Here is a 25,919-nt window from a genome sequence, read left to right on the forward strand (position 1 = left end):
AATAAAGAAATAGAATTACAGACCTATTTACCATTATGAACACAGATGCATAAATTCTCAATAAAATACTTGCAACTAAGTCTAAGAACAAATCAAAAAGAGCATCCACCATGATCAAATAGGTTTCATCTCACTGATGCAGGAATGGTTCAACATATGTAAATCAATAAATAAAGTTCATCATATAAATAAATGGAAAGACAAAAACCACATGACCATCTCATTAGACGCAGAAAAGGCCTTTGGCAAAATCCAAAGCCCCGTCACGATCAAAGTTCTAGAGAGAATAGGGATACATGGGACATATTTCTATATAATAAAGGTAGTATACAAGAAGCCCATGGTCAACATCAATTTGAATGTCGAGAAACTCAAAGCAATTCCACTAAAATCAGGAACAAGACCCTCTTTCCATATGTATTCAATATAGTACTTGAAGTCTTGGCTAGAACATAAGACAACTGAAGGAGATCAAGGGCATACGAATTGGAAAGGAAGAAGTCAAAGTATCGTTACTCACAGATGATGGCAGTATACATAAGTGACTCAAAGAATTCCACCAGGAAATCCCTACATCCGAGAAACACTTTCAGCAAAGTTGCTGGATATAAAATTAACTCAAACATCAGTAACTCTCCTATGCAAATGACAAATGGACTGAAAAAGAAATCAGGGAAACAACACCTTTCACAATAGCCTCAAATAACATAAATATATCTTGGTGTAACTCTATCCAAGCGAGTGAAAGACTCGTGTGATTGAAAACTTTAAGGCACTGAAGAAAGAAATTGAAGAAGATATCAGAAGATGGAAAGATCTCCCATGCTCATGGATCAGTAGGATTAACACAGTATAAATGGCCATCTTACCAAAGCCAATCTAGAGATTCAATGCAATCGCATCAAAATTCCAACACAATTCTACACAGATGGAAGAACAAATTTCAGCTTCATATGGGAACACAGACAGACAGACAGACACCCCCCCAAACGAAACAGGATAGCTAAAACAATCCTGAATAATAAAAGAATTGCATGAGGTATCGCTATCCCTGACCTCATATTGTACTAAAAAGCTAAAGTAATAGAGACAGCATGGTAGTGGCACAAGAACAGACACATTGATCAATAAAACTGAATTAAAGACCCAGACATAAATCCACACACCCATGGATACCTGATTTTTGAAAAAGAAGCCAGAAATATACATTGGAATAAGGTCAGTGTTTTTAACAAATGGTGGTTAACATGAATGGCTGCATGGAGAAGAGTCCAAATAGATTCATATTCATCACACGGCACAAAATTCAACTCCAAATGGATCAAAGATCTCAACATAAAACCAGATACACCAAACCACATAGAAGAGAGAGTGGGAAATAGCCTTGAAATCATTGACACAAGGAAACATTTTTCTGAACAGAATAACCATTAACATTGGCATTAAGAGCAACAATTAATAAAGGAGCCCTCATAAAGCTAAAAAGCTTGTGCATGGCAAAGGACACTACCATTTGTGAACAAAGTGGCAACCCATGGAATGGGAAAAGGTTTTACCTACTATATATCCAATAATGGGATAATATCCAAAATACATAGAAGAACCAAAAAAACTAGATGTCAAGAAAACTAATAACAATTAAAAAAAGTGGAGCCAGGTGGTGATGGTGCCTACCTTTAATCCCAGTACTTGGGAGGCAGAGCCAGGTGGATCTCTGAATTGGAGACCAGTCTGGTCTATACACTTCTGGGACAGTCAGGGGTAAACAAAGAAACTCCATCTTGAAAAACCAAAAAGGAGAGGGGTGCAGATATAGATCTAATAGAGAATTTTCAAAAGAGGAAACCCAAACTCAAATGGCTAACAAACACTCATAGGAACATTCAACATACTTAGTCATCAGAGAAATGCAAACCAAAACTACTTTGAGATTCTTACACCTGTCAGAGTGGCTAAGAGTAGCAAAACAAATGATGGCTCATGCTGGTGAGGGTCAGGAGTAAAGGGAGCAGTCCTCCATTGATGGTGGGAGCGCAAACTTGTACAGCCACTCTGGAACTCTGTGTGGTGGTTCCTCAAAAGGATGGGAATACATCTACTTCAAGATCTAGCTATATCATTCCTAGGCATACACCCAAAGGACGCTTCATCCCACCACAGAGACACTTGCTCAACCATGTGCATTGAGGCTCTATTCTTGCCGGGCATTGGTGGCACATGCCTTTAATCCCAGCACTCGGGAGGCAGAGGCAGGCGGATCTCTGTGAGTTTGAGACCAGCCTGGACTGCCAAGCGAGCTCTATTCTTAAGTCAGAAATTGAAAACAACCTATATTTTATCAATAGAATAATAAAATAAAGAAAATGTGGTACATTTGCACACTGGAGCATCACTCAGCTGTTAAAAAAAAAAGACATTATGAAATTCACTTAAAAAAATTATCCTGAGTGCCCATCCCAGAAATACAAATATGGTAAATATTCATTTATATATATTAGCTCGTAAGTCAATGATAGCCAAGCTACAATCTGTAAAACCACAGAGGTCATGTATGGAGTGAGGGACTAGACAGTGGACAGATAGGTGTCATATGGAAAGCAAAACAGAATATAGTTTTTTCTGGATGGAGGTAATGTGTGTGAATGTGGCTGAGACAGGAGGATCAAGTAGGGAGAGGGATGCGAGAGGACAAAGGAGGGAATATGGGGAGAGACAGCTAAAATCAAGGGCTATCTGAGTAATATAGTAGAAGCTTCCAGTACTGGAACGGGGTTATATCTGAGTTGTTGGCCAAAGTGTTCCCAAGGTAATCCACAAACAATTCCGTGTTGCCCCTGCTCTCTATAAACTGATGGGTAGTGATCTATTGCTGAAACCAACATCTACACTACTCTGACCAAATTGAAGTCGAGCTAGTGCCTACATGAAGCCTTCATGTGTATGCTCCAGTGTTTGTTTTTATAGGAAGGTATTCTGCAGGTTACTAGAGGAGAAACATTAACATGAACATAGTCACAAACCTTTTGAACTACGATGGTATCCTGAATGCAAGATATGCTAGGACATTAGTAGTGCAAAGTTTGAGGAAGTAACCAACCAATATCTGAGTTGACTTAAGGGTCACTCCACAAGATGGAACCCATACCTATACTGCTTGGGCTAACAAGAATCTGAGATCTTTATATATCTGTTTCTATAACACTCTTCACAATATCCAAGATATGCAAAAGCAATGAAGTGTCCCTTGACAGATGAAGAAAATGTGGTACAATCATAAACACAATGTTACTTGGCCTAAAATGAAGGAAAACTTGATAAATGCTATAATGTGGACACTGCTATTTGAAATAAGGTAGTCATAAAAGACAAAACTGTACAGTTATACTTTGAAAAGGTAGTTAAAGTAAAATTCATAGCACTGAATGGGGCTGCCAAGGAATAGCGATGGAATTAGTGGGGATCTGTTTAAGTACAGAGGGGGTTTTAGGGTCTTGTTTTGAGATGGGATCTCACGCCACTTCTTAGGCTAGCCTGAAACTCACTATGTAGCCTGGGTTGGTCTCAAACTCAGAGCAAAACTTCTACTTCAGCCACCTGGATAGCTGGGATTACAGGCATGATCCATTAGGCTGAGTGTTTTGCAAGATAAAAATGTTCTGGAAATCTATTGAACCATGATGATAATATACACACCATTACTGAACTGTAAATTTAAAAGTAGTCGATATTAACTTCTGCTGTTATTTTTATTTTAAAAAGGTTAGAAAAAAATCTTAACAGATTAAGAAAATAAAAATCTATTCTTTAGCAAGCTTCAAAACAAACTCACAAACTCAAAAGCTACATCTATTGTTCAATGATCCTAGCATTTAAAAGTAAAGATTCTAGTTTTGTAAAATATGAAAAACTAAGCAATTTTACAGCTAATCATTTGTAACTATGAACTATACAAGGAAGAGGTAAAGTACTCAGCCTTATTACTGAGTATAAAAAGAGATGACAATGTCATGTACCACAAGTTTTACAAGGAATAAACCAATATGTAAAACACATAAAACACTGCCTGCTATGTTATTATTTTTGATATTTCAAGTGGTACTACTGTATTATGATAGATGTGGACATTATACTAGTACTGAAGAAATTCTCTCCAGAAATAATACTTAGAAAATTCAACATACCACTAAACAATAAAGAAGGCAAGTGGAGTGTCTTAGGGTCTAGAGGAAGGTGCTGACAATGGGAATGAGTCAGGGGTCAATTTAGTATTCTGTTGACTCCCTTTTCAGCATCTTTAATCCTTCCACATTATCCATCTTTTCTCTTTTGCCTACAAACCTATACAAGTTTGAAACTGGGCATAGTGATACAAGTTTACAAAAGCTAGTGCACATGAGGCTGAAGCAGGAAGTACATCTGTACTGTGTATCAGGCCAACCTGTGCTACAAATAACATCCCATCTAAAATACACAATTTATACAAGTCTTTCCAATCTTAATCTGCATTAATTATTCAATGAAAAACTGTGTGTACTGGGGACTAGGGAGATGGTTCAGTTGGTAGGGTTTGTCTTACAAACATGGAGACACAAGTTAGACTCCAGAGCCAGGTAAAAAAGTCAGGCATGGTGGCATGTGTTTGTAATCCCAGCCCTGGGGAAACAGAGATAGTGGGGACCTAGAACTTACTGGCCAGCCAGTCAAACTTGCTTGCTGAGCTTCAGGTCAATGGGAGAAATATGGATGGCACCTAAGAACACCACCACACACAACAACAACAAAATGTATACTGGTTCTGGCTTTTGCCCCAGGATGTAGTGAAAGGATAAAGTTATTCCTACTCTACCTGTTATAAAGAGGGTTACTAAAATTTCAGGAGACAAAAATCACACCCTCACTTGGGATAGAGGCAACAGGGTAACAGTAAATGCATTTTATCACTTCGCCTAAAATATGTGAAATTTACAGAGAAGGGTAGTTTTAACTTCTGAAGAGTATGGAAAATGGAGGAATTTACAAGTTTTTCCATGTCTACTTCTCTAAGAACCCCCTCAGGCAGTAAGGAAAGAATGCAGAGTCCAAGGAATTCTACTTAGTACAGACCTGGAGGAAGGAATGCAGCTGGGTGGGAGGAACAAGAAACTGAACTGTGCTGAGTTATGTGCATGACAGCACGTTTCTCCTCCTCCCTAGAGTCATGCTAAGTAGACCAGGTTGGCCTCAAAATTCAGTCCTCTGACCTGAGTGCTGGGATTACAGGAGTCCACCACACCCTGGTTGAGAAGGCTTAAAGAATTCCTGGCTTTAGGGCATCGTGCAGCACTCACTGTAGCTGAGAGAGGTGTGAGCGGTCTAGTTCTTTGAGTAAAAAGTTTCGAGAGAGAGAGAGAGAGAGAGAGAGAGAGAGAGAGAGAGAGAGAGAGAGAGAGAGAGAGAGAGAGAGAGAGAGAGAGAGACTGACCGACCCTGAGGCTAAGCCTTAATCAGAACAGATAGAACCCCTGGAAAATGGCTCTAAATGTAAATACCCTATGAAAGCCACAGTACAAAGATGACAGTGACCCTAACAGAATAGTCCAATTCCTTCCCTGGACACCAGCAGTGCCCTTCCTTCCATGTAGAAAAAAAATGTACCTACTTCCAGGCTTAAAAAATGACCCACCCTACCCTGTTATTTATCTGGCTTTCAAGTACTAGACAGATTTGAATAAGCAAGCAAATTCACAAACTATGACCCAGATGTTGGAAACATTAAATAGAAAATGCAAGGTAACTCTTAACCAATGGGTCAGTGTCACAGAAAAGTGCACGATATGCATAACAGAGGGTCATTTCAGCAGTGAGGTGGACACTAATAGCAACAGGGATAAAATGCCTTTGATCTCCCATAGGAATAGAAGTAACAGAGCTGAAGAAAGCACAAGTGTAGTTGAACACAGGACACTACAAACCACTTACACTGAAAAACAAGGGGAAAACAACGAAGGACTGTGTCATAGTCTCAAACACTGCAACATATGTGAAATGATATCTCAGATACCACACTGGTAGAATTGCAATTGAGAAGTTTGCAAAATTCATGATAATAAATGTGGTAGGGGTAAAAGAATAGAGTTAAGGGAAGAGGCATAACATGGGCATTTCTAGAAATCAAAGGTAAAACTGAAGACAGAAAAAGAGGGAGGCAAAACGATCTTAAATGTGATCAAACATTTTCTCAGAACTGGAACGAATTCACTGCCAATAGACACACATTTCTGAAAAATAGATTTCAAATTAGCTTTTATGGTAAAAACAATACATTAGTCTAAACCATGGGAGAGTTGAAAGTTGAATGCATTAAAAATTTCCAATTTTAAAAAATATTCTAAAACAGATGTGTCCAACTTATAACCCACAGGCTGCATATGTCCCAGGGTAGTTATGAATATACTCATTACAATGTTATGTTGTTAGGCCAAAGGCTGGACAGTCTATGGGTCAATAAGAGAACTTGTCTACAAAGTACGGTGAAGAATGAGGGAGGAAGACACCACTTGCTATTCTCAGGCCTCCACATTCATTTGTATACACACTCAAGGAGGACCTGTGCAAGTGTGCAAGCATACACACAAATTATCTACAATATGAATATACTTTTAAAAAGGGTCAATTAAGCCGGGCGTTGGTGCGCACACCTTTAACCCCAGCACTCGGGAGGCAGAGGCAGGCGGATCTCTGTGAGTGCGAGACCATCCTGGTCCACAAAGCGAATTCCAGGAGAGCCTCCAAAACAATACAGAGAAGCCCTGCCTCGAAAAATCAAAAAAAAAAAAAAAAGTATCAATTAAAGTCAGGCCTTTAATCCCAGTACTTGGGAGGCAGAGGCAGGGGGATCTTTTGAATTTGAGGCCAGTCTGATCTACAGAGTGAGTTCCAGGACAGTCAAGGGCCAAGGCTACACAGAGAAAACTGTCTCAACCTCCCCCCATCAAAAACAACAACAACAACAACAACAACAAAAAACAAAAAACAAAAAGAAAAATGAGAAATAGAAAAATCAGAAGACACTTTTTTTCTATAAAATAGCAGATAGTAAGTATTTTAGGGCTTGTTGGCATATGAGCATAGACATATATAAGTGAAACTGACTCTGAGCGAGATTTGATCCATAGGACACAGTTTGTGAATTCCTGATCTAAGCCTAAAAATAAATAAACAAATAAATAATAATAAGTTTTTATTTTTGATGGTTTTATTTTTATTTTATGTGCACTAGTGTTTTGCCTGCATGTATGTCTGTGTGAGGATGTCAGATTCCCTGGAATTGAAGCCACAGACAATTGTGAACTGCCATGAGGGTGCTGGGAACTGAACTCAGATCCTCTGGAAGAGCAGTTAGTGCTCTTAAGCACTAAGCCATCTCTCCAGCCCCAAGGCAATGTCTTAATGATATGTTTTCTTGAAGATGTCTACCTCAAAAGACAAAGAAAGATATGTGAGGATCAAAAGACTGGTGAGGACACACTGTAAATACTAATTAAAAGGAACCTGATATAGAAAATTAATAACAGGAGAAGCATATTTAATCTTGACTCTCAAATTGTCTGGCTTGACAGAGATGTCCAGGAAAAGTTACTAATGGATCCTTCTCATGGGAAGACTTTTATTTGAGAGAGTCTCTCTTTGCAACTAACCCAGCTCTCCTGCCCATCCTCCCCCAGCCTTCAAATGCAGTGATTACAGGCATGCATTGCCACACCAGCCTGTTAGATAGCATCTTACTTATTTACATAGGGACTGCCAACTGAACCTTGCTGCTGATTCTGTGGGGAGGAAGAGGAAGACTTGCTACATCTTAACCATGCTCACCTGTCTGTGAGGATGTATCCAGAGATGATTAGAACACAAGAACTCAGACTCAATGCTTTCACTCACTGATGGACTCAAACTCTAGACTATTGGGAGGTGGTAGGATTGTGTAGAGTTGGGTATAAATGGAGGAAGTGTGTTTCTGGGTATTGCCTCTGAAAGATGTAACATGGGCATGACCCCCTTCCTATTACTCCCATCTGCCATGAGGTCAGTGGTCTCAGCTTCATGTTTGTATGGCATAATACTCTGCACTACCTCAGGCCTAAAGCAGGGGATCTAACAGGGAACTGAAACCTCTGAATCCATGAACTAAAATAAGTCCCACCTATCCCCCTTAAAATTCTCACAGGTATTTTTCAAAGCATCATAAAGTACCAGACATGAATTCCCTTTTGGGAGAATTCAATTCAGTGAAAACTCACTGTTGCTGTAAAAGCAGTGTAACTGCTGTGTTTACACTTGTGGATAGGCACATCTTACCTGGCAGCATAATATCATAGCATGCATGGATGGACAATGCTGCTTCCAGAAGACATAGCTTATTAAATGAAAATCTCAGGGAGATACCTGTAAGGATTTATTATGCTCGCCTACTCCTGTCACCTGGCAGAATGCACTCAGGCAGTACCCTGGTCAGCCCAGGTGCAAAGGAACCCTTAAAAAAAAGACCTACACCCATTTACCCTCCCCTCTCCCTCCCTCCCCCCTCTCCCCCCCCTCTCTCTCTCCATCTCTCTCCTGCTGTTCCCCTGGGGCAGAAAGGACTTTTCCTGTCTTCCTCTTCTCTTCTGTCCTCTCTGTCTCTGTATCTCTTTCCTCCCCATCTCCCTTTCTAATAAAACTTCTCACTTAAGCTCTGTCTGCCTGGTATGTTTGTCCCTTCCCTAGGTCAACCTCCCCTGCCATGGAATGTACCAAGGTCCCCCACACTCTTTATCATAACAATACTTCCCTACAAGTTACTGGTCAGATAGACCCCAAAGATTCTCAAAACAACTTAGGCTATTGCCACTGCTTTTGTTTGCTTAACATAACCACATGGTGTTACACTACTGCTATAAACACAACCCACAGATCAGTGGTAGAGTGCCTGTCTAACAGAAAATGGCTCAAAGGTCGAGCCCCAGTACCGTAAGGAAGGCAGGGAGGAAAGAAGCTGCAGTGCTGCCTCCTCCTGCACATGGTCCCACAGCCTCTTCATCTGTCTGTGCAGGCGATGGAGCTCCGCTCAACAGAGCCTAACGAAGTGGACATAATCTAAAGTCCTTTCTAATTCTGACTACTGTGTCTACTTAGAGTTGTTTTCTTTAGTAAGTGCTGCAGCCCTAGATTTTATAATTAGGTCTACTTGAGACTTCTTAAACACAATACTTTCTTATTTTAGAGAAGGTCAACCATTTCTTAACAAATACTTTTAAAACTCAGCACATTAATCTGTAATTTAATTCATATTTTCAAATATACTTAAATAAAAGTTAGGCATTTACATTTCTGTTATGCTTTAACTACCTATAGCTGTTTGGTGCACTAGGCATCTTCCTAACTTTCCCCTAATGTCTCAGAATGGCTCTCCCCTTTCTCAGGGCTAGGTATGATTTACTAGACTGTGATAGTTAAAACTATTTTAGCAACAAAGAGGCTGTCCTCTGAAACACAGAACTGCTCAAAGAGGAGCAGCATTTCTTGGAGCGCCACAGTTACTGCATGCTCTCGGGACTAATCTTACCTGACCCCGAGTACAAGGAGTGCCCTTATTTTACTCAAGTCATGAGTTTTTTCAGAATCATAGCTGAAAGGTGACTTGAAGTGAGATCTTCTAAGTTCAATTTGTTTCAATTAATTTATTATAGAATATGAGCTCTTGGGATAAGTACAAGAACTTCACCATTTCAAATAGTTTCTATCTGTGTACACCCTTGGTTTTCACTCCACCCACCCCACCCCACCACATTATTTTCACATTTTTTGTAAGTGAAGGCTATCTTCCTTGATGCTACTTTCAGCTTACCCTTTTGGTGGTAGGGTTTCATAAAAACCAGAGCTTACAGAAACAGGCAGTTCACCTAATCGGCCTGTCCAGGAACCCCATATCTCCACCATCAGACTGGGATTCCGGGCAGGGCCTACCAATCATTTCATGTGGGTTCTGGGGATCTGACTCCAGTGCTCTAACAAATGATCCATTTCCCTGGATCATTCGCTTTGTTTTTTTCTTAATCATTTTCACATTAATAACTTCCTTTTGTTGTTAGATGTCGAAACCACTGAAAGCTAATAAGTTTCTAAGAAAGTCTTATGTATGTTTTATAGATTCTCCTATTAGCACTTTAATTACTGAAGACTAAAAAGAACTGCACATTAAGGCTTTGTCAGGAATACCATAATTTTTTAGAATTAATCTATTTTAAAAGAATGTTTGGATGTTAAATTATTATTTTGAGTAAAGAAAATGAATGCTTCCCAAAGCCTGGCATGGTAGCACGGGACGGTAAAATCAGCAGACCGAGGCAGCAGGAGCAAGAGTTCCAGGCCACTCTGGCCCACATAGCAAAAAGACGTAAGAATACAAAACAAGGGGCTGGAGAAAGAGCTTAGCAGCTAGGAGCACTTAACTACTCTTGCAGAGGACCTGGGTTCAGTTCAAAGCACCCACATCAGGTAGCTGACAACTATATGTCACTCTAATTCCAAGAGATCCAATGCCTTCTTTTGGCCTGTGTGGGCACCACGTATGCATGTGGTGCTCATACTTACACGTAGGCATTCACACATATGCATAAAATATATATAAATAAATCTTTAAAGTGAATAAAATGCAAAAGCATTCATTAAAACAAAAAATGGCTACTATACATTTATTACAAATAAATTTAGTGAAAGAAAACTAGAATCTAATGTTAGTACATACATGACACTGATGAATATTATTTATGAAAAAAATGTTCATTAACCTACCCAGTTGGTTGGGATAAAGTACAAATTTATTAAAGCTATATATTAAATATTTTGTGGAAAAACTATGAAAAAAATACTTTATGATTGAAGATGGACCTAAAGTGCCAATAATGCAGCTTAATAAAGAAGCCAAGATCTGTTAATTCTACTAGGAAAAAAATCAGTGCACAGAATCTACTGCCAGGAGATGCAAAGGCCCGCATGGAAGAATGTATAGATGTACTTGACCCACAGCATTTAAGTATCTGGAATATCTATACCTGTTCTTCATTAGACGAACCTCTCTCTTCCGGGCTGCTTCTTCAGCAGGCTGTGTAGGAAGTGCTGGGGAGGATGCCATAACAACTCCAGGGGCGATGGTGCTAGTGGGTGCTGTGCGAATCTGGTATGTTTGTACATCGCCAGAGGCAGCTGCAAAAAAGAGCGAACAAGGTATAAGATACAGAAACACTATAATTTAATCCAATTATGTGTCAATCAATCTAAACATACTTGGATTAGAAGGGAAATGGAACAGATGATTCTGGCTAAAAAGAAGATGCCAATTTACTGTACTATTAGTGCAAGTACAGGTAAGGATGTCTTAGTGTCTCTGCTGGGTCTTACATTTATGTTGCATTGGGATGGAGAACTATGCTGGTTAACATGCTTACCAACCTTAAGTCTAAAAGGAAAGTGAGGCCCACCATAGATGATCTTCCTAGATAAAGTCCTCAGTGTCCTCCTTTGATTTGGATAAATTCATATTAAAAAATTTCAAGCAGACTCTTGCCACGACATAAAAACGACCATGATTTTTCATAAATAGCAAAATGGAAGAGAAAATAAGCATATGGTCAACTATTACGAATTTCTAATTCAAACAAAACTCAAAGTATGAAAAAGTGGACTACTGGGTGCCAATCATGGTATATTTAAACATACTAGTTTAATGTAAGTGATAATAAATAAACTCAAGCTGGATTTTTTTTTCTTTTTGTTTTTTTTGGGACAGGGTCTCACTATGCTGTCCTGGAACTCACTATGTAGGTCAAGCTGGCCTAGAACTCAGAAATCCACCTGCCTCTGCCTTGCCTCCCAAGGGCTGGGATTAAGGTGTCCACCACCTTGCATGGCTTTGGGTTTTTTCTAAACATACAATCTACCATATGTGAAAAGAAACATAACCACAATTTGTCAATTAATTGCTTCTAAAAACAGCTTAATGATACACTGTCCTAATAAGTAACCTAACACTATGTTGAGTGATTTTGAAGGTCGTTATAAAATCATTCATCAGTTAAAATATCAATTGTATTGTTTGAGTGACAAATATTTATATACTAAACATGTTACCATCTTCAAACTGACGTTGAGAATTCAAATTCACTGACATCCTGCTTTACAATTTTTTGAGTACCTGCATGTAAAGTGAAAAGGTGTTTTACTCCCATTAATAAGCAAAATATTTCTTCAAATATCATTGGTTTAATAACAGGATATTGTATAAATATACTAGGGATTGAGTAAATAAAAGGCTTTCTACTTAGTGTTTTGGTACCATTAAAAAGTAATTATCCATGGTGAAGGGATATAACTCATTAACACAGGCAATTTTTGTTATTATTAACAAAAATGTTTTAGAAACAAATATTATTCTCAGCCTATAAATTTTTAACCTGGTATAAACTATGAACTGTTCAAATGAATTAATGGAGAATAGTTAACACTCTCCAGACTCCTCTAGTTCCTTGAGAACAATTTGTTCTCCAAAGAGCACAAGACTTACATAATGACATATGTTCTTTGGAATGTTTTTATCTGAAATCAAAATTGATAACTTTAGAAAAAAAATCTAAGTTCTTTTTAAATAAATAAAAAAACCTAAAAAACAAAACACAGAAATACCAAAACCCCACAGAGAACAAGATCCACTAAAAATTCTTTAAAAAAGAGTTGGCACACATGAGGTATGGGGAGAAAAAGAGGCCCATAGTAGGTGGGTGTTAACTTGAGTCATACAGCCTAGTTGTGATCTCCTTAGTTTTTCTTCTGATTTATCATGTTTCTTCTATCCCTGACAACTGAAGGTATTAAAGATAGGTATTACCCTTTTAAAGTTAAAAGATAGTTGTTTTTATGCCATGACATTTTTGTCTAAGTGGAAAAAAATAGAATTTCATGAGAAATATTTATTTATGTAGTAAATGCATACATAGCCAAATCTTTAATATCTAAATCTACACTGAAGAAACTACTTTAATAGTGCAATATACTTACTTTTCCTGTGTACACATTGATTTTTAAAAGAATGTACCATATATATGAATTCTTAATTCCATTACCTTGAACAACAACTTGGTTGCTGGGCACTAGAATCTGCTGTCCATCAGTGGTCTGTGCATACTGTAGAATAGTGGTGCCCGGCTGAGTGGCAGCTGCATTGGTCATGGTTAATGTCTGAAGGCCCTGTACCCCATCGGTACCATTGTTAGCCAGCTGTATAGCTCCTCCCTGGGTAATGGCAACTAAAACCCAATGAATTTTATTGTTACAAGTTTAATTAATACCAAGTACGACTTTTAAAACACACTAAACCCATGCAATTAGCAAAGCATAATGTAGGAGAAATTATTATAAACAGTAACATCTCTAAGAAAAACTCAGTATATTCAAGTAAATGTGTACTCAGGAAAACATATTCAATTTTCATGAGAAGTGAACTCTAGGAACTGTAATACAATAAATAATGTGTGGTAATAATATAAGAATTAAGTGAAAAAACTCAAATTCTTTTTGATCTTATTTAAACTCTGAGGAGGCCCTCCTTTCACAATGATATTTTACAGGACCATTAACTGCCTCATCTGTTATTTATATCTGTTGCCTTAATCATAAATGCATTTCTTGTAGGTAGAAACTAACTAATGTAAGAGCACTCAATAAATGCTTGTTAAATATAATTAATAAAGCCATTTGTCAGTGAATTATACTTTCTAACTCTTAGAGCGAGTTATAAAATCTGTCGGTAGTGCACTCAAACAGTCATGGGAATGACATGATATTTCTCAAGGGGCTAAGGCAGAAAATTCACTTGAGCCTAGGAGTTTTGAGACCAGCTTGGGAAAAATAGTAAGATCCCATCTCAAAATAAACTAAATAAATAATTAAAAAAAAAGAAAAATAAGAACCCAGCAATACACAGATCGCCATAAACGTTTAAGGCCTTGACTTCAGTCTCTTCCACATGCTACCCATCATCCCCACCAAGAATTTCACCAATGAGAGGATCGAAATAGTCTGGACTTTAGTCATTATGAGTGTCTCATGAAGTTTAAAATTAAAGGCCAAGACCATCATTTAGATAAAATATCTCACTACACTCTAAGCGCCATCTCTGAGTCCTCATATAAGGTCTTTCATTGATTGATGAATAAGCACATTTGCCATTATCTGGCAAATGGAAACTAACGAATATATACCTAATAGACACTTCATTCTTAACCTAAACCACCTTTATACAATGGTACACACACACACACACACACACACACACACACACACACACACACACACACACACACAAAACTAATGGAAAGCTAAGTTATAATCTTATTGGTAAGCCATAATCCTTTAGACAGCACAGCTGAAAAAAAAAAAGGTTGATCCTTCTCTTACAAATCTTACTAAGGACCAAGTTTTCCAAAAAAGATTACCTGAACAAACTTCATATTGTGTGTGTATGTGTGTGTGTGCACACGTGTACTCATGTGCTTGCACATGTGTATATCCAGGACCTCACACATGGTAAGAATGCACTCTATCAACTGAGTTATGTTCCAGCTCTCCATAATAGATTATAATTGCAACAGAAGAAAGGTTCAAAAATGTGATAACCACGTATTTGACTTAAATATGGTACCATTGATCAGAGAGGGAGTTAGTTTGGGATCCACTACCAGTAAGCTCTGGGGAACTATATCATCCTGAGTGACGTGTACACAGAAAACTGATCATTCACTGCTCAATCAAGAATGGTTATTATTTGATCACTTTATCAAGATGAAAACTTGTGGAAATTAACACACTAGCTTAGCCAATCCCAAGTTTTACTATCTTTGATGTGAAAAGAATGCCTAAGAATTATTCTACAATTAATTTTGTAAGATCTCCTAGAAGGGGCAGAAGGGATGACCCAGCAGTTAAGAGCACTGGCTGTTCTTTCAGAGAACCTGGGTTCTATTCCTAGCACCCACAAGGAGGCTCTCAGCCATTTACAACCAGTTCTAGGGGACTGGACATCCTCTTTTGGCCTCTGCAGGCACATACACATCTGGTACACAGGTGAAACATCCATACACTTGAAAGAATCATAAGGTTAACAGAATCAAATCTTCATTCCTCATATAGCGTTAACTTACAAATTCAAGTGAGCTCAAAGTGAAATGAAAAAACTACATATGAAAAGATACAGGCACTTGTTTGATAAGCAATCATTTGATTCTGTTACTTTTCTTGGAAATCTAAAAACATCTGATCATAGAGATGTGTAGTTGTTGTAAACATTAAATAAGGTCACACACACACATATATATATAATTCTTTGAAAATGTTTCATCTAAAACTTATATATGTTTTTTAACTGTTATGTTTTATTTGTACACTTGATTATTTTAAAAGTGTAAGATAGTTCCAACGAAACCAAATTCATTAAAACAGGAATAAAAAGACAATCATAACTTATAACTCTAGGTCTACTTTATGACTAACAAGAAATACAAACTAAAGAGATACATTACAATTTAATATAATCTAAATTCAATTAAGTTGTATTATCTGAGATTCTGTACACATATAGGGCAGTTTATGTAAAAATTAGAATGAAAAAGGAGGGATGTATACAATTCTTTCTACTGGGAAAGGATGAGAGAGGTTTACAGTTTATAGATATTATAAACCCTAACCCTTACATTTTGATAACCATGTTAAGTTAAAAATACAGAGCTGTAGAGATGGCTGAGAGGTTAAGAGCACTGACTACTCTTCTAGAAGGTCAAGCCAGCACCGACATGACAATCAACAACAATTTGTAACTACAGTTCCAGGATATCCAATGCCCTCTCCTGGCCTCCATAGGCACTGCATACATGTGGTGTTGACATACATGTAGACACAACACTCATACATAAATTTTTTTTATAAGTTTAAAAATAGCTGGGTGGTAGTGGCACATGCCTTTAATCCCAGCACTCGGGAGGCAGAGGCAGGTGGATCTCTGAGTTCGAGACCAGTCTGGTCTACAAGAGCTAGTTCCAGGACAGTCTCCAAAGCCACAGAGAAACCCTGTCTCAAAAAAAAACCAAAAAACCAACCAACCAAACAAAAAAGTTTAAAAATAAACAAGTTATAAAATATGTAGCTTTCTATATATGTGAGTATCCATTATGATGTTTCTTACGGGAAAAAAAAATCAAGAACATAATGCTAAATCAGTTTCATCAAAGGCATACATGCACGTACAAAGATGATAGTGGATAAAATGAATAAAGCTTAGGAAAAAATTCAAAGTACTAGTGTACTTACACTATCAATAATCAGTTGTTGGAGCAGTTTGAAAAATAAAGTACCTAAGGGCAGGCAATCCTGTATTTTACTTCTTCCTTTTAGTCTCTGTATGGTTCTTCTAAAAACCATTATTTCTAGTTTAAGTGAGACCCTCTGCAGTAAGTGAATCTACCGTTGACAGGAATGTGTTATAGTTCTCAGAACATTCATGTTAGGGGAAAATGAAGTCTTGTACAATGTCAGAGAAGAACCATCTTGAATACCTAAAATTATCTAGATATGAAATGATCTTAAACTATACACAGGGAGGAGGATACCCTTTTACAACTGCCAATAAAGAATTTAAGAAGGAAAAAAATTCATCTAAGCTTACTTAGCTGAGTTATCATGATAGTAAAGTAGTTATCAAAAACATCACGGATGACTTAGTGGCTAAGAATAAGCACTTACTCCTCTGGTGGAGGACCCGAATTTGGTTCCCAGCAACCATCTGTCACTCTAGTTCCAAAGGGTCTGATCCAGAGGCTTTGCATAAATTCATGCAGATGTGCACACATACCCGTAAATAAAAATAACGAATCTTTAAAAACAAAAGCCCTTCCTTATAAATAATATCAAAAGTTTCAGTGTTGGAAAAAGCTAAAAATATTGCTTTAAATATCTATTTTTAATGTAGGTGGAACGTAAATCGCAGGTAGGCAAACCAATTATGCTGAAATTAAAAAGCTAGTAATTTGTGTAGGAATCATGTAAGAGATACATGGAAGGCAAGAATGGGGGGAGGAAAATCATATTTCACAAATGTCCTTTATCAACGCAAAAGTACTTTCTAATGGATTCAGGTAAAAGACTAAAAACAACAACAACAACAACAAAACAAAAAAAGAGAAGTAAGATAGAATTAAATGCAGTACAGATATGAAATGGAAACTGTAATGGTTGTCAAAAGTCTTTACTTTCAGAAAAGCACAGCAAGGCTGGAGAGATGGCTCACCAGCTAGGAGCACTTACTGTGCTTTCAAAGGGCCTTGATCAGTTCCCAGCATCACATGGTGACTCACAACCATCCACAACTCTATCTAATTCCAGGGGATTGTGAGCCCACCTTCTGACCTCTGTAGGCACCATGGTGCACATACATACGTGCAGGCAAACATTAATACACATAGTATTTTCCTCTCCTTCCCTCCGACAGGGTCTCTCTATGTAGTCTTGGCTGTCCTGTAACTAACTATGTAGACCAGGCTGATCTTAAATTCATAGAGATCCACCTGCCCCTGCCTCCTGAGTGCTAGGATTAAAGCCATGCAACACAATACCTGGAACACCTAGGATTTTTTCTTTTAAACTAGAAAAGTGACAGTATCTGTCAGTTTTAGTAGTTATGTGCATATTGTTATAATTCACTATATCACCTTTTCTATGAAAAGAATAATAACTGAACACAATAGCACTCCTACCTGAAACACTAAGCACAAAGATTTTTAAATGCTATTTTTAGGAAGTAGGATTAAATAAAAAGTTACAATAATGGAACTATTTTTGGTCTTCATCATATGTTTGCCTTATCTCAAGAAAACATCTTCTCTTAACATTATGAGAACTAAATCTAGATATTTATTCCTTCAAAAACTTTCAGACTGCTTCATGAAGCTGTACTAAACTGAAGCAAATGTAACTGACTCACACACTTATGTACTCCTAACATGACAAAGGAAAGCCTTTTCATTTTAGATTTCTGATAACGGGGCAAACAACAATAGCAGCTAAAGTCTTGGCATTTATCATTTCTTTAGAGAGAATCTAACAGTTTTCCTACTCACTTTTCATAATAGAAAAAGTTATTACTCACTATACTGTCCACTGCTCGTCTGGTAAATCGGAGTTGGCACTGTTACAGTGGTGATGGCAGGGGCTGAAGTCTCCTCTTCCGACTTTTCTTCTTCAATCCTTGGCACCCCTGGTGCATCAGAAGATAAATCATTCAAAATTTTCCTAGAAAAATAAGAAGCTATTTTAATTAAAAATAAAATTCACTAAGTATAAATAATAAACATTAGAAAACTGCTAATATATAGCACAAAAGTTTAAAATACATGAATTATATAAGTAAACTTCAAACAAAGCAGGGATTTCAAATACAAGAAATAGGTGTGTGTGTGTGGGGGCTACAGTAAATATCACTATTCAGGTTTTTTGTTTGTTTGTTTGCTATGTTATGCTTTTGAGTGTTTTGTCTGCATATGCCTGGTGCCTATAGAGGCCAGAAGAGGGCACCACAGACCCTATGACTAGAGTTAGATGGTTTGAGTTCCTATGTGTGTCCTGGGAATTGAACCCAGATCCTTTGAAAGAGCAGTTAGTGCTCTTAACCTGTGAGCCATCTCTATCCAGTTTTTACATGTCATATATATTAATTCTGTGTGTACACACACACCCAAGACAGGATTCCTTTGTGTAGTCCTGGCTGTCCAGGAACTCAAAGAGATTTTACCTGCCTCTACCTCCTGAGTACTGGGACCAAAGGGGCGTGACTTTAATAATCCAGCTTAATTTGGATTTTGAGACATTGTCTTGCTGGGTGTGGTGGCACATGCCTTTAATCTCAGGGCTAGGGAGTCAAAGACAGGTGGATGGATCTCTATGAGTTCGAGGCCACCCTAGTCTACAAAGAGAGTTCCAGGACAGTCAGGACTGTTATATAGAGAAACGCTGTCTCAACCGCCCCCCCAAAAGAAAAAGTGTCTTATTATTAATTTCAGGTTGGTAAAGTTACAATCTTCCTGTTTCAGTTTCCCCAATGCTGGGGTTAGTTACACGTCCTGCATTCCATGGCTCTAAACATAAACATACATATTTATAGATAATTATACAAAACTGTAACATGAAGATATATTCCTTATTGAGGATTATAGTTAAGGTTCAAAATTATCAATTTGGCCTCACAATTTAATCCAGCTTCCTTTTGTATGAGAATCCAAATACACAGACTAAGGCATTGTTGACATTCTATTTCTGGTTACTCTAGACCATACTGTTGAAGAAAATAACTAACTTTCTTGAAATAAATTCTTAATCCAGAATCAAATATTTGAATAACTGGTTTACTTTATAATCGGTTTTGAAGACTTTCCAATTACTACCACTATAGTATCACCCTATTTGTTTTAACCCACTTTCTTTGCCTGCTATGGTCTTTAGAGTACTCATTCTCCTAGCACCAGGACACCCATTAACCCTCTGGTTCTGTCATTTATAAATTCAATATGTATGGCTTATGTTTTCTACCAGATCAATTACTGGTAGAAATATCAAGTCAAATGAGCCCAAATGGAGCACCTTCCTGCTACATACAAATCAACTCCTTTATAAGGATAGGTTATGTCAATAAAAGTCTATTTATATTATCAACCAATGTTATTTTCCCAACCTTGCAAGCATTTTATACAAGCTTCTGTTAAACAGTTTTCTATAATCTAGATATAAAGGTTACATTTCAGGAATTCATAAACTTCATATTAATATTACCCTAGTGTGACAGTCTCATAAGGCAAGGTAACATCCTTTATAACCCTTTCTTTACATGATTTGTCTCTAGAGCTTTATTAGATTATTATTTAAATATCATGTGGTAGAATTATGGCCAGAAAAAAAAACTAAGGCAAATTTGTCTTCAATATAAAGTTGGTGTCTTAGTGGGTTCTCGTTCTCTCTCTCTCTCTCTCTCTCTCTCTCTCTCTCTCTCTCTCTCTCTCTCTCTCTCTCTCTCTCTCTCTTCCTTTTCTTTTTCTTGTTTTGAGTGTGTATGTGGTAGGAGGCATGTGTGTGGAGGACAACTTGTGGAGCTGGTTCTTTCCTTCTTTCTAGCCTTACATAGATGGAACTTATCAGGCTTGAGCAAGCATGTTTATCTGATAGAGCCATCTGGATGACTTGGTGGCTATGATTTGCATAGTTTACAGAAGTCATGTGACTTGTTTGTAAAACTTTGGTAGATTTGCTTCAGGATCAAAGCTATTATATAGTAACATGATATATATTTCAATGTCTCAAAATCTATCATTTGCTATATTTTAAAACAAAAGAGAAGGGCTGGAGAGATGGCTCAGCAGTTACTAGCTTCAACTCCCAGCACCAATGGCAATTCACAATGTTTGTAACTCCAGCTTGTAACAGATGATCTGACATCTTTTTTTTAGTCCCTGTAGGTACTTCATGCACATGGTGCAAAGAAATACATTCAGACACTCATACACAAGAGATAAAAATAACAAATAGATTACATACACTGCCTTTAATATATATCGCACAACATAAAAAGTCTTAATACTTAAAATCAATCGCCTAATAAGATTTATAAATCATAATTTGCGAAAAAAGAACTTAGTAGCAACTATAAGTAAGTACATGGCAGAAGGTGAGGCATCAATTACTGTTAAAAAAGAAAAAGGAGCAAGGCCATACAGAAGGCTCAGTGGTTAACAGCACTGGCTGCCACAAAAAATAAATGATAAACAATAGGAACTTAGATAAATAGGCACAATTTAAATTAAGGGGGGGAGGTAACCTGAAAATTCTGAATTCTATAGTAAGCTTAAGAGATTAGTAGGCATGTTGTTTCTGGATATATTCAACATAGAGTCAACTGATGTACATACTCTTTTTGACCTTCCTTTGAGAAGGCAAGGCATAGACAAGATTGAACCCAAACTAGAGGATGTGAACAAACACTACCTTGAAAACTATTAAATACAGGTGTTTGCTAAGTACCAGGACATAAAAACATTTGTAGATGTACAGCTAAGCAGATTACTAGTGTATTCCCAAAACAATGCTATAATTCAAATGTATCGCAAACTTTTTAAAGGAAAAGCAGCAGTCAACAGATACAACAACAGAATGAGGGGGAAAATGTTTTCTCAAACTGTTTAGAGCAATGATTCTCACCCTTCCTAATGCTGTGACCTTTAATACAATCCCTCATGTTGTGGTGACCACAATCATAAATTTTTTTCGTTGCTACTTCAAGACTGTAATTTTGCTACTGTTATGAATCATGTAAATATGTAAATATCATTTTCTGATGGTCATATGGGGGTCATGATCCATGGTTTACAGTAAAGAGTAGTCTTATTCTGCACAGTAAACATTAACTTATTTGAGAAATAACTCAAGAGAAAAAAATCATCTATAAGATACTTGCTTTAGCATCTTTCTAGGTGTTCTGATACTTACTATCTGTCGAGTACTTAGCCTTTCTGCATGTCTCAGGCTACTAAATCACATACCTGTAGGAAGGCCTCCTTGAAAGAATTTCCCTTCGTTTCTGAGAATCGGTTACACTATCCACAGACTCCTGTGAATCTTCACTTTCTGCAATAGTTGAAATCTGAAAACAAAGAATAACTTTATCTTGATTATCAAATTTAATTCCCACAAAATATTTAAGTCCAATACAAAGAATATATATATAACTCTTACACACTCTTCAGTTTTTGATGGAGACACTGTACCAACAAAACTCATTTCCTACAGACTAAAATGATGTCATGGAAACAAAAATATTTGTCCTGAAAATGTCTTTAATTTCTCCCAAGCAACCAATCCTGAATATATCACTAACAGCTTATTCCTTGCAGTTGTTAGAACAGAACTGCCAACCAAAATAATGTTTCTGTCATCAGGGAAGAACAAATAGTTGGGCCTAAGTCTCTAACAACATATTTTCTTATATAATTGTTGTGCAAACACACATTTACCACACTGTAGACTGTTTGTCCTGGCTAGTTTTATGTCAACTTGACACAAGCTAGTCATCAGAGAGGAAGAAGCATCAACTGAGAAAATGCTTCTATAAGATCCTGTTGTAGGCAGGCCTGTGGGGCATTTTCTTAATTAGTGATTGATGTAGGAGGGCTCAGTCTATTGTGGGTGGGGCAACCCCTAAGCTGGTGGTCCAGAGTTTTGTAAGAAAGTAGGTTGAGCAAGCCAAGAAGAACAAACTAGTAAGCAGCATGGCCTCTGCATCAGCTCCTGCCTCCAGATTCCTGCCCTGACTTCCTTTGATGATGATCAGTGATAAGAGATTGGGTGGGGGACTGGAGAACCTGGTGGGGAGGGCAGGGGAGGAAGGGAGGGAGAGGGAGCTGGGATTGACATGTGAAACAAGCTTGTTTCTAACTGAAATAAAAAAAAAGAAAAGAAAAGAAGAAGAAGAAGAAGAAGAAGAAGAAGAAGAAGAAGAAGAAGAAGAAGAAGAAGAAGAAGAAGAAGAAGAAGAAGAAGAAGAAAATATAAGCCAAATAAACCTTGTCTTCAAAGCTGCTTTGGGTATGGTGCTTCATCAGAGCAAAAGTAATCCTAGCAAAGTTACTGTTGTTTTCCTGCAAGTCAGTAAACATCCTCTATTATACATAAACATGCTTCAAAGTTAGCATTCTACAATTATTTTTAATTAAAACTTCAAGGTAATTTCCCTTAGACTGGAAAATGAGGATGGGTAGATAAAGACTACATGGAGTAATAGAAACTAGAATTTACTAATAACTTATTATGTGCCAGATTTCATGCTAACACATCCACATAGTCCATTATTTCATACATCAGGTAAACATCAGGTATCAGGTAAGTACTGGTCTTAGGCTCATAGTAGGAGATAGAAGAACTGAGACTTAAGCAGAGTAGATTCTCAATGGGACCACATAGCTGGAGTGTGACCCCTGCTCACAGTCAGCACTTCCACTTTAGACTTTCCCAGCATTAAAACCCTGGTGGTCCCAGTGTCAATGCTGCCAGAAGCAACAACCTCGTAGCACTTCAGGTCACTCTAGACTCACGGTCCACTCATCTGTGCTTGTCTGTAAAATTTACATTATCAAGTTTTTCTAGTCTATATTGCAGAGGCCTCATGTGAAGTACATGATGCTGTCACACTGAGAAGGATACTTAAACAAGATGAGAGGGCCTATGTGGGTTAGCACCACCTCAAAATAGCCGACAACAGTAATAAGAAAAACTATACTCAGACAAAAAAGAAATTCCAAAGGAACTCCACATGCAGTCCAGCTCAAGGACTAGGATGGACACTCTCCCCTTTTAACAGTACTACATGAAGTGTATACCCACTTCAGAGAGAAATAAGGAACACTTTAGCTGCTATACCTAGCCTACTCACTGGCTCTACACAAATGACCTCACAGATAAATACAAGATCAGAAACGGGAGAGGGGCACGACATAAAATAACATGAGAAATCAGTAGCCAATAAACTCAATGTGGGCAGTACTATGGAAAGTATACTTATTTTTGCTAACCTTAGCTCTCCTGGGGGTAGATGAGGCTTTCCTGGTCACTCGGGCTGGCATCAAACAGACAATCCTCTTAACCCTGCTGGGGTTACAGGCATGTACTACCATGTCTTGCTCTTAACTACTAGCAAGATTTTAAGGACACACACTGACCCAGAAGACCTCATTCACTCTGAAACTCACTAAAACAAGCCCTATGTAGCTCAGTTAGTTTGCTTAGTAGAAACAAAACCCTGGATTTGATCCCAGCACCGTATGAAAGCAGGTCTGGTGGCTTATGCCTATAAACTTAGCACTGGAGAGATGGAGATAGGAGGATCAGTTAAATAATTCAAGGTTATTCATGCCATATAGTAGGTACAAAGCCAACCTGGGCACATGACTCAACAACAACAAAAATCAAAATATATAAATAAGTAAACTAAGTACAGATTGGTTTTGAAATGAAATACTGTTTTTTAAGTTTCCTATACCAACTCAATAGATTTTGTGCCCCTCTCCAATCTAAAAAATTTTGCCAATTTAAACAGAATTAACTAAAATGAGAAAAACCCAAACCACATGGATATAAAATGTACCAACATTGAGACAAGCCTGTATACCATCTTTACACTTGGAGTTACGATGATTATATGATGCAGCAGTTCTAACCAATGCAGCAATCTGGTATGTGGGGGTGTTAACATTGAAGAAGCTATGCATGTGGGGACAGGAATACATGAGAAAACTTTGTAACTCTCAATTTTGCTGTGAAATAAGCTGCTTTTGAGAATGAAATCTTTAAAAAAATACATGATCCATGGTTTTCACCCTAATAAAATATCAAGATCCAATTTTATAAGTATTCATAAACATATAAAAATTAAAATGCAAATACAGGCTCCACAACTATAATCCTCCAGTAGCAGAGCTCCTTCTGTCTGTCCTCACACCTCCTGACATGCCTTTAACGTCTGTCTTCCCAAGTTCCTTAAACAGGTCTTTACCTTTGGCCATCCGTAACAGTCTAGACATTTCAAAAATCTAAACCATTATTTTTATTTGACATTCAAAAGAAATATTAAAACTATACAATCCTTTGCAAGCTTAAAGTGTTTTGATTTGTTAAGACTCCTGGTTTAGATAATTTTTCACTCAAAAAGCTTAGTAAATTTAGCCTAGAATACTGATCCTAAAACTTGTTCTGCTTATGTCCCTTATAAATGAGAAAACTGGGGTTTGGAGAAATGGCTCAGGTAAGAGCACCAGCTGCTCTTCCAAAGGACCTGGATTCAATGCACCCACATAGCAGTTCAAAACCACCTCCAACTCCAGTCCCAAGGATACCCTCTTCTAGCATCCACAGGTACCAGGCATGCACATCTTTGTACACGAATACATGCAAACACATTAGAAAATTTCACATGGACATGGACACACACACACATTTTAAATGTTATTTATAAAAAGTTCTTAGGATGTCATAAATATTAAATTATTTAAGTAGAATTAAGTTTTTTTTTCTTTTTTTTTACTAAGAGTGAGAACAATGTCCTTAAATGTGCTTCACTGAAAGACCATTAACATCTTTCAATAAGTGATTCTGGTCACGTAGGGAGGTACATGCCTTTAATCCCAGCGCTGAGGCAGACCCTGCAAGGGCTGCCTATACAGCAGCACTTACCCTGTCCACCCAGGCTTAAATTTTTGGACATGTGATTGGATACCACATTTGAAGAGAACTTTAAATGTACAGATTAACAAAACTAAGTCCTTTTATAGCTGTGCTTAAAATTTTTTTTTCATTTCCATCTATCAATGAGGTAAGCTGTTGATGAGATTTATCGAGTATATTTGATCCCTGGATCTACCTAGTTACTATGCTCTAGAAAGAAGGTATGGTTTTTTATTTTTTGCAACAGAATTTCATTATAAAAAACTCTGGCTGGCCTGAACCTTGCCTTGTAGACCAGGACTGCCTTGAACTCATAGACACCCATCCCCCTGTCTCTGACTCCCTGACGCCAATGTTAAAGGTATGGCCTCCATGCCCAGGCTAGTTTTATATTTAACTGGGAAGCCCAGCAGCTACTGAGATTGAGACTTCTGAAAAAAAGTGAGGAAAGTCTAGGAATTTAAAGTATATAGTTTTTAAAGAAGAAAAACCTACATTGTTTACATGAAAAAAGTTAAGAAAGCTTCTTCAAATTTCTCTCCACAGCTTAAGTTTCTTCTAAAAAATAATTATTATTTCATTTGTGGCTAGTAGCGGCCCCCCCA

The 25,919-nt window shown here is 37.6% G+C and overlaps 1 protein-coding gene across 9 annotated transcripts in view; it reads right to left on the minus strand.

Annotated features, from left to right (window-relative positions):
• Window positions 1–25,919, minus strand: part of Creb1 (cAMP responsive element binding protein 1) — a 61,911-nt gene that overhangs the window by 9,481 nt on the left and 26,511 nt on the right. For 5 of the 9 annotated variants that reach the window (XM_013113634.3, XM_013113632.3, XM_013113631.3 and 2 more), the window contains 4 exons: window positions 21,642–21,742; window positions 18,206–18,348; window positions 13,134–13,316; window positions 11,070–11,220 (listed from right to left, as the gene is read on the minus strand). In XM_013113634.3, coding sequence (XP_012969088.1) covers window positions 11,070–11,220; window positions 13,134–13,316; window positions 18,206–18,348; window positions 21,642–21,742 — 578 coding nt within the window. 9 annotated transcript variants of the gene reach the window in all.

This window comes from Mesocricetus auratus, unplaced genomic scaffold (genome assembly GCF_017639785.1).
Source record: "Mesocricetus auratus isolate SY011 unplaced genomic scaffold, BCM_Maur_2.0 Super-Scaffold_100010, whole genome shotgun sequence".
NCBI classification, from domain to species: Eukaryota; Metazoa; Chordata; class Mammalia; order Rodentia; family Cricetidae; genus Mesocricetus; species Mesocricetus auratus.